The sequence below is a fragment of the Mobula birostris genome, chromosome 14, assembly GCF_030028105.1.
Source record: "Mobula birostris isolate sMobBir1 chromosome 14, sMobBir1.hap1, whole genome shotgun sequence".
NCBI lineage: Eukaryota > Metazoa > Chordata > Chondrichthyes > Myliobatiformes > Myliobatidae > Mobula > Mobula birostris.
Genome location: NC_092383.1, coordinates 9,796,478 through 9,810,749, shown reverse-complemented (window position 1 = coordinate 9,810,749; position 14,272 = coordinate 9,796,478). Strand labels below are relative to the sequence as shown.

Genomic DNA, 14,272 nt, shown 5'->3' with positions numbered 1-14,272 from the left:
CAAATCCAGCACTGTCCTCTAACAACATCTGCACAGTAGGAACTAGACAGTGATTAGAAACCATGACTAATTTCAAGGAAGTTTATTTTTACCACTATAGTGGAGAGTAGCTGACTCAGACCAGAGCACAGTCCGAGTATGTGGGCTGATCTCCACAAAAGGAAGCATACAATACCAGCTGAGCCACCAGGGTGTGAGATGAGCTCATGAACCTGCCCTGCCCCCAGCTCGAGCTTCAATGGCCCAAGGGATTTTTGCATGAGCCTGAGTAAGCGTAGCCATGCAGAGCTCCTCAGCTTAATGTGACCCCTCTGACAATACCTGTCAGGCTCGCATTATTCCCCTATCACAATGCATACAATCAACCCCTTGGTGATGAGAACCTACTTGACTGGAGAACGGAGAAGGAGACGACTCACTGAGCCTTCTAGTGGCTATAAGCCATCCTGAAGTCCAATTGGAGAAGCAACAGGACAATTTAACTGGGATGACGTATTATTGGAAGCCTACAGGCAGCAGGTCATTCTCTAAAGGGAATATAATTCATCATTTTTTTTCCTTTTAAACCCTTTGTGCAGGTTGGACAAATGCTTTGTTTGTTTGTTTGTTTATTTATTTATTTAGAGCAGAAATTTCCAAACCTTTTTTTGTCCCATGGAGCCTTTACATTAACTGAGGGGTCTGTGGACACCAGGTTGGGAACTCCTAATTTAGAGAAACAACACGGAACAAGCCCAAAGAGCTGCACCACTGAACAACCCACTTATTCAACCCTAGTCAACTCACAAAACAATTTACAATGGCCAATTAACCCACTAACCAGCATGTCTTTGGACTGTGGGAGGAAACCAGAGACCTGTTAATCTGACGTCAATGGTTGGGAAGTTGTTGGAATCAATTGTTAGGGATGAGATTACAGAGTACCTGGAGGCACATGACAAGATAGGCAAAAGCTAGTGTGGTTCCCTGGAAGGAAAATCCTGCCTGACAAACCTACTGCAATTCTTTGAGGAAATTACAAGCAGGGTAGACAAAGGAGATGCAGCAGACGTGGTGTACTTGGATTTTCCAAAGGCCTTTGACAAGGTGCCGCATATGAAGCTGCTTAGCAAGATAAGAGCCCATGGAATTACAGGGAAGTTACTAGTGTGGGTGGAGCATTGGCTGGCCAGCAGAAAACAGAGAGTGGGAATAAAAGGATCCTATTCTGGCTGGCTGATGGTTACCAGCGGAGTAACACAGGGGTCGATGTTGGGACTGCTGCTTTTTACATGTATGTCAATGATTTGGACTATGGTATTAATGGATTTGTGGCTAAATTTGCCAATGATACAAAGATAGATGGAGGAGTGGGTAGTGTTGAGGAAACGGAGAGCCTGCAGAGAGAATTAGATAGTTTTGGGGAAGGGGCAAAGAAGTGGCAAATGAAATACAATGTTGGAAAGTGTATGGTCATGCACTTTGGCGGAAGAGATAAAGGGGCAGACTATTATTCAGATGTGGAGAGAATTCAAAATGCAGAGATGCAAATGGACTTGGGAGTCCTTGTGCAAGATACCCTAAAGGTTATCCTCCAGGTTGAGTCAGTTGTGAAGAAGGCAAATGCAATGTTGGCATTCATTTCTAGAGGTATAGAATATAAGAGCAGGGATGTGATGTTGAGGTTCTATAAGGCACTCGTAAGACCACACTTTCAGCATTATGTGCAGTTTTGGGCTCCTTATTTTAGAAAGGATATACTGACTTTGGAGAGGGTTCACAGAAGATTCACGAGAATGATTCCAGGAATGAAAGGGTTACCATATGAGGAACGTCTGGCAATTCTTGGGCTGTATTCCCTGGAGTTCAAGAGAATGAGGGGGGGATCTCATAGAAACAATTTGAATATTAAAAGGCCTGAACAGATTAGATATGGCAAAATTATTTCCCATGGTAGGGGATTCTAGGACAAGAGGGCATGACTTCAGGATTGAAGGACGTCCTTTTAGAACTGAGGTGCGGAGAAATTACTTTAGTCAGAGAGTGGTAAATCTGTGGAATTTGTTGCCACGAGTGGCTGAGGAGGCCAAGTCATTGGGTGTATTTAAGGCAGAGACAGATAGGTTCTTGATTTAGCCAGGGCATCAAGGGGTATGGGGTGAAGGCAGGAGAGTGGCGATGACTGGAAGAATTGGATCAGTCCATGATTGAAAAGTGGAGCAGACTCGAGAGGCCAAATGGCCTACTCCGGCTCCTATACCTTATGGTCTTATGGATAGTAATGTACAACAGGTAATGGGGCTACATACATGCCAAAGCCAAATCTGTGGAAGTTGCTCTAAAGTAGGCATTCCTAACCTGGGGTCCACAGATCCCTTTGTCAGTAGTAGGGGTTCATGGCACCAAAAAGCTTGGGAACCTCTGTTTTAAGGCCAGGGTTAACATAATGTTCAGCCAAGCATGGATTGCAGATAGAGTGTAGACTGCCCAGTGAGGAAAGGTCTTTGAAGAGCATAGTTTCTCTTTGCCTAACAGGTTATTGGAGTCATTTCGAGATTAACGGAAGGATACAAAACACACACACGCACACCAACAAAGAGACAATTGCTTTACTAACTATGAAGTATCATCGGTTGTCAGCTTCTTTCTATTAACTTTTAACAATTCTATTATGAATGGCTAGGTGATGGGGTGGAGATACAGATCTACTAAAGGAGGTGTAAGTCATTCCTACCCTCCACTAGCATGCAGGTCACCCTTGGGCAAGGTGAAGCACCCACAGAGCACCCCCCCCCCACCCCCGATCAGGATCACATGGAGCCATGGGAGCAGGAGGTGGATGGTCGTATGAGCAGCCGGTGCATATCACAAGTCCTGGTTATGCAACCTCTGACACCAGGCAGACAATCTCTGGAGAGTATTGATAATGGCTGGGGTCACCCATCTTGTAAAGACACTGCCCAGAAGGCGGCAATGGCAAACCACTTCTGAAGAAAAACTTGCTAAGAACAATCATGGTCATGGATAAGACCATGACCGCCCACATCTATATGGCATGGCAAATAATGATGATGATGATTTTGAATGCCAATTGATCTTGCAAGTAAGGAATTCAAGCATACATAGTTTACCATAAGGTCAATATCCATAACTGATAAACCACTTCTGTATAAAAATAACATTTTTCCAGTCAGCCTTCAGAACAGTGTGATGACAGGGGTCATGCTGTTCTCCTTGTGCACAAGTAAAATAAAGTATGGTTGAGCAGTAAACGTGTGTATGCTCTGGGTCTAGTTATCAGTGACGAGAAACCCAAGCTCAGGGTCTACTGTTGCAATCCCCTTGCTGCTCTGTTGAGCAGGAATGTGACAATGACAAGACACTGCAGAATCTTCATCAGTGCTCCCGATGCGAGATATTGCATACACGGTGAAAACAGACGAATCATCCCCAGTATTTCAAGCAAATAAAACATCGAAGGACCAGTCTAATCTCATTTTCACTGGGGTCTTGCCACATTGCTCTGAAGCCAAGTTAAAGACTCCCACATCAATCCTCTTTCTGTACGATCAATCATGTCCCACATTCAAAAGGACAGAGAGAGCATTGCTTCTTCTTCTTATCGTGTCCATGGACAGTCTATACATGGCCCAGCCAGAACTGAACACATTTTTACGCTTTGTTGTTGAATTCGGCAAGATCTGCAATAGTACAGGGTTCCTCTAGCGATGGGCATTGCAGGAGATGTTGCATAGTTTGTGGCTCAGTTCCACATTCACAAGTTGTCGAGCTGGTTGTATATCCCCATTTGCTTAGTGACACCTTTGAACGACCTACACCAGTCCTAAGTCTGTTAAGGCACTTCCAGGCTGCCCAGTTGCAATGACCTCCTGGGGGATGGTTTTCATCCACTGGAATTTCCATCGTTGGTGGTTGTTTGAGACTGGTGAGCCGGTCTTTCCACAAGGCGATGCGGGCTTCAGATGGGGTTGATTGTAATGGAACAACACTGTTCATGAAGCTCTTCCTTGACTTTAGGCGGCTGGGTGTAGGTGTATGACCATGTAGAGGGTGCCTCTCATCTGATGTTTGATGGAGTTGTTCTTTCTTGCTGGCTACCGTTCTTTTTATATCAGGAACATTGTTAAAACTTCATCAAGTAAGCGAGCTGCTGGTCTCCCAATCTCGTTGTTGCAGGAGCGATCTCTCTCCCTCACTAGTGAGAGCGAGCCTGTCTGAGATACCAAAGTATTGGGCTGAGTTTTGGATGGACTGTAAATCATGGTCTCGTTGGGGGCTTTCCTATTGTTTGCATGGTGGTGGGAGGGGTGGTGTTGGTCCTTTTGCTGTAACAAGTAGGGAGGGGAAAAGGGAGGGTCTATGCTTTTGCTGCTGCTTGAGTGTGGGAGGGGGAGGTATGCTTTGGGGGTTCTAATATTTTTTCTGTCATTCATTCTTTGGAGTTTTTCCTCTGTTTAGCGCATGTCTGCAAAGAGTAAGAATTTCAGGTTGTATATTGTATACATTCTCTGATTCTCTAAATTGAGACTTGAACCACTGAAGTCGAATCTGAAGTAGTTCAACAGCAACACTAATCTGTAGGACTATCATCTCAGATGGCTTCCAATAAACAAGAGCCTCAGGATCTCAAGACCAAAGTTCAAAATACATTTATTATCAAAGTATGTACACTATACACAACCTTGAGATTTGTGTCCTTACAGGCAGAACAAAGAAACCCAATAGAACCCATTTAAAAAAAAAGATCCTTAGATGATGAGAAGCAGAGGAAATGGATGTTGTGGAACAGCTTGATGCCAGGTCCTTAAGAAAATGTATCTCAGTTGCAGCCCAGTCTGCCAAATTTCAAATTGGCCCCATCTGCCTCTGCATCCACAAGACATCCACCACTATAAAAGAGTGCAAATTAATGTCAATGTCATTCAAAACAGACTAAAAGCCAGATTCAATCATCACACCGTGCCAAAGTTACTGAGCGCATCTCTTAACACTCCAGTGGGTTTCAATGACCCCAGGTTGGGTGCAAGTTGGGGGTTGAAACAATGGTCACTGCACCAATTTCTGAAAGTCATTCAGAAACTCCTTTCCACAAACACAGGCTTGTGAATGGTGAGTAATAACCATCAATTATCACAGTGCGGATAATGAGGTGGTACTGACGGGCATATCTTCCCGAGAAGAGGAAATGAAACGTTTACAAAAACAGAAGAAAAAGCAATTAGGTGCACAATATCAAAATGAAAAACAGAATCAGGTTTAACATCACTGGCATATGTCATGAAATCTGTTGTCTTTGTGGCAGCAGTAGAATGAAATACAATAGAAAAAATGTGAATTTCAGTAAATATATATATTAAATAGTTAAATTAAATAGGTAGTGCAAAAATAGTAATGAAGTACTGTTCATTGATTCAAGGTCCATTCAGAAATCGGATGGCAGAGGGGAAAAAGCTGAATTGGTGAGTGTGTGCCTTCGGCCTTCATTACTCCGTTCCTGATGGAAGCAACGAGAACAAGGTATGTCCTGGGTGCTGGGGTCCTTAATGATGGACGCCTTTTTGAGGCACGGCTCCTTGAAGATGTCTTGAACACTATGGAGGCCAGTGCCCATGATGGAGCTGACTGAGTTTACAACCTCCTGTTGCTTATTTTGATTCTGTGCAGTAGCCCACCCCCATATCAGACAGTGATGCAGCCAGCCAGAATACTCTCCATGGTACATATGTAGAAATTTGTGATTTCCTCAAACTCCTAATGAAATATAGCCACTGTTGTGCCTTCTATGTAGCTGCATCAATATGTTGGGCCCAGGATAGATCCTCAGAGATGTTAAATTTAAGGATATTATAATGCTGCCTTCTGTCACACAATCTCTTTGACCTCCAACCATCAGGCAGAAGGTACCAGAGTACAAGAACAAGGACTGTGAGGCTCAGTAACAGCTTCTTCCCCCAGGCTGAACATCCAGCTGCCACCCAGTACACAATATTTAAGACAGCGCCCGTAGTAGTATACTGTTGTATACTTAAGTATATGTCGCATGTGTAATACTTGTACATTACAGTATTTTTTTTATTTATTAATATTATTGTGTTAATATTATTTTATGTGCTTATGTGATATATGTACCGTGTTTTGCATCTCGGTCCCAGAGAAGCGTTTTGTTTAGCTGCAAACATACATAGAGTTAAGCTTGCACTTGAAAAAGGCAGGATATCAGAATATTTACCTCTTTATAAAAGATTATCTAAGGCATATATCATTTCTTTAAAAAATAGCTGTTCCAGTTTGGCTGCCTTTGAATTTTGTGATTTTAGCCAATTTCCTGTACAAGGTCGTCCAATGAAAAATCAGTTGTGCTATAATCTTCTGCTCACTCCCTAATTTCTAAAGTACTTTTATTTAACTATTGCAGAGCATAATCCCTCTCTGACATTTTGACATCTTGGTGCTTCCCCCCTCCCCCCCTGCCCCTCCACCATCAGTTACGAATTTCTTGCTAGGTAATATTTCCACAGGGTTTAATGTCTTTCAGTGGGTCAGACAAATGTTCACGCTTCACAAGCTAGATAACAATGCAACCCACCTCTTCACTGTGAAGAGAATTACGACAGAACATGACCCTGAATCAAATTCAATTACCATTCCAGAAACGAGGCACAAGATCAAGGCTGACGCTGAGGGGGTGATGCACAATTAAAGGTGGCTGAAATGTGGAACCAAGGCCACATCTGCTATTTCAGACTGACATTAAAGACCTCATTTTAAAAAGGGTAAATAGTTATCCCAAGGGTTCTGCTTAGTATTTACCCTTTAGCACACATTACTGAAAGCAGATCACATCACTGCACAGGGGAGCTTGTTGTGTACAATTCAGCTACCATATTTCGCCTACCACAGCAGAGGCAATATTTCAGAAGTGTTCCTTTGGCTGCAAGGCAAAAGTCGCACATCGTTCTGGGGTGGCACCGTAGTGTAGTGGTTGGCAAAATGCTTTACAGTACCAGTACCCGGGTTCAATTCCCACCGCTGCCTGTAAGGAGTTCGTAAGTTCTCCCCATGACCGCGTGCGTTTCCTCCCGCAATCCAAAGACGTAACAGTTGGTTGGTTAGTTGGTCATTGTAAATTGTCCCGGGGTTAAATCAGGGGATTGTTGGGAGACATGGTTTGAAGGGCCGGAAAGGCCCATTCAGCACTCTATCTCAACCAATCAATCAATAAATAAATAAATACCTAAATATATAGATAGATCAATCAATCTTTTTGCTCCTATGCCTTATACACAGTTCATTCAAGAGTCAGCTCAAATATCTTCAACTCTAGGGTATCCTCAGCAAGAAAATGTTATGATAAATACTGTCCGAATGCAGACCTGGTTGAGAGTAAGCAGTTAAAAGATTGGAGAATCAATCACAGAACTCCATATCTCCTTGGCTAGATGCCATACTAGGCAGTGCTTCAAACACTCACTCTGGGAACTGGAAGAAATTCAAAAGAAACAGGCAGTTGTCAACCTTGGTTGGCAGGGGGTGGGGGCAGGGGGAGGGAGGGGAATCTGCTGAAACTCAAAATTTATTGGCAAGTTATGTGCTGTGTAGATCATTATTCAGGTCTTATCAGAAAATGATATATTTACTATTGCAGTGTTTGACTGGAACACTCACTCACATGATAGCTTGGCCCATTCAAAGCAGCTGTTGAGGTGTTGAGTGGAACCTGGGGAAAAAAGATTCCAGACCTTGGCTGAGAACATAGTTCATTAAAAGAAACTTTTAGACTAGAAACAAAATAGACCAAAACAACAGTAGCTTACAGGGTCAAACCAGTAACTTCCCAAAGGATCAGTGGATAAAGTTCCTCAGTGTGTGTTGAAGAACGACCCTGCCCTCAGACATGCTGCCAATAGTTGAAGCGTGATCTACACATGAGAAATGTTAACATAACTGTTCTATTTGCAGATGTCCTCCAGTTAAACTTTCACAGACTTTAATATGTTGTTCAAGTCTGTGACTTGGCAAAGTTAAACACATGCAATAAATATACTTGTAGTTTAAGAAAAGTGTACAGACCTGGGATGGACAAAAATCTTTCTCCAACTTGGGGCAGTACGTTGTCAGTCTAACTTAGAAGAATGCGCTGTTGTTTTAAAGATGGATTATTGTTCCTCAAACATGTATTGTTGAAATAGTGCACAAGATCAGAGACAGACAGATCACAGAAGAACAGTGGGATTGAGAATTTACGTGGCCAGAGATAGTTCTTTTGTTCTACTCATCCCTCCCCAATTTCTTGGCAACTGAAAATTAACTTGCTTTCCTTCTTTCCTCAGCTCTGAACAAGGATCTCAGACCTGAGACTTCTGTTTTTCGCTCCATACAGGGCATTTGTCCAGCTGAGTGTCACCAGCGTTATTACTCACAAATTTTCCTATCATAAAACAGCAATACCTTTGTCTTCTCAGCATCTACAATGTTTTGACATTCACTTATTGAAAGAGAAAGTTAGTGTGAGAGAGAGAGACAGAGCCTGTGGGAGGTCGAACTGTTGGAATAAACAGTGGTTTTTGATGGGCGCTGGATCATAGTCTCTTTGGGGGCTTGCTGGGTGGTGGTGGGGGCCCTGATGCATTCTGTTAGAATGAGGGGGGGGGAGGGCTGATAATTTGCTGCTGCTTGTGTGTGGGAGGGCGAGGGGGGTTCTGGGGTTCTAATGTTTTTTGGGGGCTTTCTTCTGTTTTGTGGATGCTTGCAAAGAGTAAGAATTTCAGGTTGTAGATTGCACCGTTGAACCATCCATTTTGTGTTTTCTTCGGAAAGAGGATTCTGATGGTAGACTTATTTCAGGAATAAGGTCATTGCACACCTAAGTGGAACATTCAGAAAGTACTCATTTCACAGCAAGGAGATTTAAAACTAGGAGACGGAGATTCAGTGATTGGTATGATAATTAGAAGGAAAATAAGCAGGTACTTTTATCCAGTCTGAGCAAAGCAGAAATCACACAATTTTTAAAAAATAATTGAAATAATTGACTGTAATCAAAAGGGGTACAGATCTCAGATTAAATGAAGACACAAGAGATGCAGATACTGGAATCTGGAACAAACAAAAACACTGCTGGAGGGACTCAATTGGTTGAGCAGCATTTGTTAAGGGGAACTGAATGTCAATGCTTCAGACTGGGACCTGATAACAGGTCTCATACTAAAATGCATCATTTGATTGGGGGTAGTTCAACTTGCAAGGACACATTCCCGCCGCTGTCTGTAAAGAACATTCTCCTCATGACCACATGGGTTTCTCTGGGTGCTCCGGTTTCCTCCCACAGTCCAAAGACATACCGGTTGGTTGGTTAATTGGTCATTGCAAATTGTCCTGTGATTGGACGAGGGTTAAATCAGGGGTTTGCTGGGCAGCATGGCTTAAACGGCTGGAAGGGCTTTTAATGTGTCTCAATAAACTAAAACATCGTTTTCTTTCCATAAAATTATCTCCAATTTCATGTTGCTGTCTGGTTTCCACTGCCACCCACTGGGTGTCAAGGGCGTGATCATGTGCAGCAGTTCACTGACTGCCTGCTCCTTCATGCAGTTCACAATCCGCTGGAGGGACTTGGCAAGTCAAGCAGCATGCTTGGGAGCTGGCCTGGGGGTGGCGGGGGGAGGGGCGGGGAATCAAATCAAATCGAGATATTACCAACTCTTTGTGTCAAAACCCTGCAAGAGGACTGAGGGTAAAGAGGAAGGATACCTGATTTAATACGAGTTTTAGTAAGAACAATCAGCAGAAGAGCCGTACAAACTACAGAGGAGGAGTGAGGAGGGAGGCTATCACACAGGTCCCATCGAGAGAAAGGAAACTTCTTCAAAGTCAGCGTGCCACCAGATTGTTTGCTACTCTATATCCGCATCTGGGTCGCTTAGAGTCAAAGTCATAGAATAGTACAGCACAGAAATAGGCCCTTCAGCCCATCTAGTCCATGCCAAACCATCTAAACTGCCTACTCCCATCGACCTGCACCTGGGCCATGGCCCTCCATAACCACCTGTGGCTGGCAGCTCAATCCACTCTCTCACACCCCTCTGAGTGAAGAAGTTTCCCCTCATGTTCCCCTTAAACTTTTCACCTTTCACCCTTAGCCCATGACCTCAATCTAATCTCAGTGGGAAAAAACAGCTTGCATTTGCCCTATCTATACCCCTCATAACTTTGTATGCAACTATCAAATCTCCTCTCAATCTTCTACGTTCTAAGGAATAAAATCTTCCATATTCCCTTATAACTCAGGTCCTCCAGATCCTGCAACATCCTTGTAAAATTTCTCCGTACTCCTTCAACCTTATTTACATCCTTCCTGTAGGCAGGTGACCAAAACTGCACACAATACTCCAAATCAGGCTTCACCAACATCTTATACAACTTCAACATAGTGTCCCAAATCCTGTACTCAGTATTTTGATTTATGAAGGCATACGTGCCAAAAGCTTTCTTTACAGACCCTTTGATTTTCCAGTTTTTATTCCACTTACAAAGTATCTTCAAACCATGCCAAACGTGAAGAGGTTTTCATCCTCTCTTCAACAAGAGACCTATGAGACCCTCTGTCATCGCTGACCATCTGGTTTCCACTACTCTTGGGCCAAGTTCTTACCAATTCCCTCTGTCATAGCCATGTATCATGCTTATAGGCAGCTTCTCCCATCTCAGTCCTGATGAAGAGTTTGGACCCAAAATGTTCCTTTCCATCCCTCCCCCCACTACCACAGATGCTGCTTGAAGCACTGAGATCCTCCAGCACACTGGTTGTTGCTCCAGTACATCTGCTACTCTAGACCCCCTGTATCCGCAATCTCCCCGCAGGAGGACCTCACCTCTGCCTCTCCTCCTAGTCGGCGTCCAGCAGGTCACAGTGCTTCCAGGTGCTGACGAAGGCCGTGGGGATCAGCGAGTACGGCACCGTGGTGATACTGCTCCAGGTGTCCGAGGCCGGGTCATAGCAGTCGAGGCTCTTGCAGCGCTGCGTGCCGAAGTAGCCGCCCACCACGTACAGTTTGTTGCCCGAGGCGACGGCGTGGCAGCTCATACGCTTGGCAGTCATGTCGCCCACCCGGGTCCACTGGTTGGTGTCGCAGTCAAAGCGGTAGGCCGAGGCCGCCGTGAACTCCGTGTCACCGCCCATGATGAAGATCTGGCTGCCGAGCACGGCGGCGGCCGTGTAGCGCCAGGCCTGCGGGCAGGCGGCCGCCACCACCCACCGGTCGTCGGCCGGGTCGTAGCACTGGACGGTGGGCGCCCGCTCCCGCCTTGGGCCCGCACCGCCGATGACGTAAAGGCGCAGCCGCGCGCTCACCACGGCAGCGTTGCTGACGCCGTCTCGCAGCGGCGCCGCCATGGCCCAGGTGTTGGTGGTCGGCTCGTAGCGCTCCACCTGCTTGAGCGAGACAGATGGTGAGGCCGGGAAGACACCCACTACCGCGGTGTGACCGCCAACCGCGTACAGTGAGCCCAGCAGCTCGGCCGAGCCATGGCCAAAGCGCGCCACCAACATCGGTGCTGCCTTGCTCCATTCACCGGCCGCCGTGTCATAGACCCAGACATCTCGCGAGACACCGTTCTCGGAGCCACGCCCTCCACTGACGTAGACTTTGCACCCCACCGCGCAGGCGCTGAACTCCTTGCGCGGGCTGGGCAGCTCGGCCCGGGGCACGATGCGGCGGGCACGCTGATCCAGCTGGTAGATCTTGTCACACATGAAGGTGCGGCCGCCCAGGATCAGCAGCGTATGCCCGGCCCGGCGCGGGCGGGCACAGGGGCTGGCAGCTGCCTGCTGGTCACCCGGCAGCAGCCGCAGCCTTTGGCAGCGCCGGGCCTGGTCGACCAGCCGCATGCTCTGCTCGTCGCCCTCCACCAGCTGGTCGCGGGCCACCACCCGCTCGAGATAGCCAGAAGGCAGCAGCGCGAGCCGGACGTGGCGCAGTAGCCGGGGCAAGGCGGCGCAGCGGATCTCGGCGTCGTGCTGCACCCACCTCATGAGGGCCCGGTGCACCACCCGCTCGTCATCTACCTCCAACTCATCGCAGGCTAGCAGTTCGGCTAGCTTGGCCTCAGGCAAGCCGCAGAAGTCCTCGCCGTCGGCCGCCTCCGCACAGGCCTCAAAGTGGGCCAAGCACATGCGCCAGGCCTGCTGGTAGAGGCCCCGGCACTGGTGCGCGTCCGACAACAGCAGCAGTCGTAGGCAGTTGGCGGCCCGCAGGTTCTTTTCCAGGAACTCAGAGGCGGCTTCCCGCACGTCGTGGAACTGCAGCATGTCGCCGGTCTGCAGCAGCGACTCGGCGTTCTCCTCACTGATGGCCAGCCGTGACGAGTAGGCGTAGTCGAGCAGCAGCTCCAGCACCTCAGGGTGGATGCTGTCGCGGAAGTCCACCTCGCCGGCCGTGCTCTCCCGCAGGCCGCTGCTGAACATGGCCTCGAAGTAGCGGCTGCAGGCAGCCAGCACGGCCCGGTGGCAGAGGAAGGAGCGGCTGCCCGCCCGCAGGGTCACATCAGTGAAGAGGCGTTGTCTGCGCAGGCTGTCCAGCTGGCTGAGGACGCTGTCTGGGTGCGAGGCTTTGTGGAACAGTAGTGTGTTCATCGGACCCTGGCTGCGGGACTTGCGGTTCTCATGTTCGTTCACCGACATGTTCGGTCCTCGCACAGTGGCTCTCAGGATCACACTGCAAAACAAAAAACACAGCTTTCAGATTAAGAGTCCATTAGCTCTGATAGAAACAAGAGTGCAGTGTGTTCGGGAAAGAATGCGAGACACACTTACTTATTTATCTTATTAAATAATCATGTAGGAATGCCATTAACAGCTTAATCAATATTAGGAATAGGTACCAGGGTAAATTAATCCTAGGAGTTTGAGTCAGAGTTAGCAACATTTATACATGGTCCTTGGATGGGAGTCAAAAGTTTAATCTCTTTTTTGTAACCGCAGCTAATACTTCAATCAAGTTGTCTTGGAATAAAAGTTTCTTATCCAAGTCACACCCTTTTACTCTATTCAGAGAATTGTGAAACATTGATGTATGTGATTGCTCTACAAAGTGCACATAGTTAGCTTTCAGATCATAGCACTTCATCCAAAAATCCCCTTCCCTCTATCCAAACATGCTGCCATCTAAACAGCAAATCATTGAATCAGAATCAGGTATATCTCCGGCGTATGTCATGAAATTTGTTGTCATGTGGCAGCAGCACATTGCAATACATATTAATAAAAAAACTCTAAATTATAGTATGTATATGAAAGTTAAATAAATAGGGCAAAAAGAGAAAAAAAAATGTAGTGAGGTTGTGTTCCTGGGTTCATTGCCCACTGATTGACAGAGGGGAAGAAGCTGTTCCTGAACCATAGAGTGTGTGCCTCCTCCCCGATGGCGGCAATGAGAAGACAGCGTGTCCTGGGTGATGGGGGCCCTCACTGAAGGACGCTGCTGTTTCAAGGCATCACTCCTTGAAGATCTCCTGGATGGGTGGGGAGGTTAGTGCCCATGATGGAGCTGACTTGAGTTCACAACTTGCAAATTCCAGACAAGGGAGAAGCTAGGAAAGAAACCGCGGGGGAGGGGGGGCCTGTATTTTCTTTAGCCATGGGCGGGGGTGCTGGAAGGCTGGATGGCGGCTAATGTTCTGCTCTTATTCAAGGACAAGTCAGATTGATGGAGCGTACGGAATGCCGGAAAGTGACAATAGAGAATGTGGTCGCAACATTGGCAGACACTTAGATACATGGGTATCATACGATAGGTTTGACTACGTGCCACAGTAATTAGACTACCTCAATTACATAATTCGGTCAGCATGGATGAGTTGAGTTAAATGGCCTGGTTCCATGATGTATAACTATGACTATGATTCTAATGCGTGGGCTTGAAAATATTGCTGATTCATCTCCATCACTGGGACAGTTGGCTGGAAGTTAATCTCCTGCAGCACTTTGGGTGTGCTTACTACATTACACCTTGAGGATTTCAAGAAGGTGGCTCACTGTTGCTTCTCCAGGGCAGACAGAGGTAGATGCTAACTTGTCAGAGGCAGTGAGAAATCATGATAAAATCTGAGCCACCGGGTTTAAACTCTCTCTCCTGATTGGTTATCATGGAAGGAGGTTAACACAAAGACGAGAAGTCCTGCAGTTGCAGGAAATCCGAGCAACACGCACAAAATGCAGGAGGAACTCAGCAGGCCAGACAGCATCTATGGAAAAGAGTACAGCCAATGTTTCGGG

The 14,272-nt window shown here is 46.5% G+C and overlaps 1 protein-coding gene across 6 annotated transcripts in view; it reads right to left on the bottom strand.

Moving 5' to 3' along the window:
- LOC140209694 (kelch-like protein 25) overlaps positions 1 to 14,272 on the bottom strand; it is a 55,687-nt gene that overhangs the window by 14,274 nt on the left and 27,141 nt on the right. For 2 of the 6 annotated variants that reach the window (XM_072278075.1, XM_072278078.1), the window contains exons 2-4: positions 10,872 to 12,713; positions 7,815 to 7,919; positions 7,670 to 7,717 (exon numbers count right to left, since the gene is read on the bottom strand). In XM_072278075.1, the coding sequence (XP_072134176.1) occupies positions 10,886 to 12,679 (1,794 nt within the window). In that variant the 5' untranslated portion in view covers positions 12,680 to 12,713 and the 3' untranslated portion in view covers positions 7,670 to 7,717; positions 7,815 to 7,919; positions 10,872 to 10,885. Of the gene's footprint in view, positions 1 to 4,800; positions 4,890 to 7,669; positions 7,718 to 7,814; positions 7,920 to 10,871; positions 12,714 to 14,272 lie in introns of those variants that run through there. The other 4 variants (XM_072278077.1, XM_072278080.1, XM_072278076.1 and 1 more) reach the window with 4 other exon arrangements.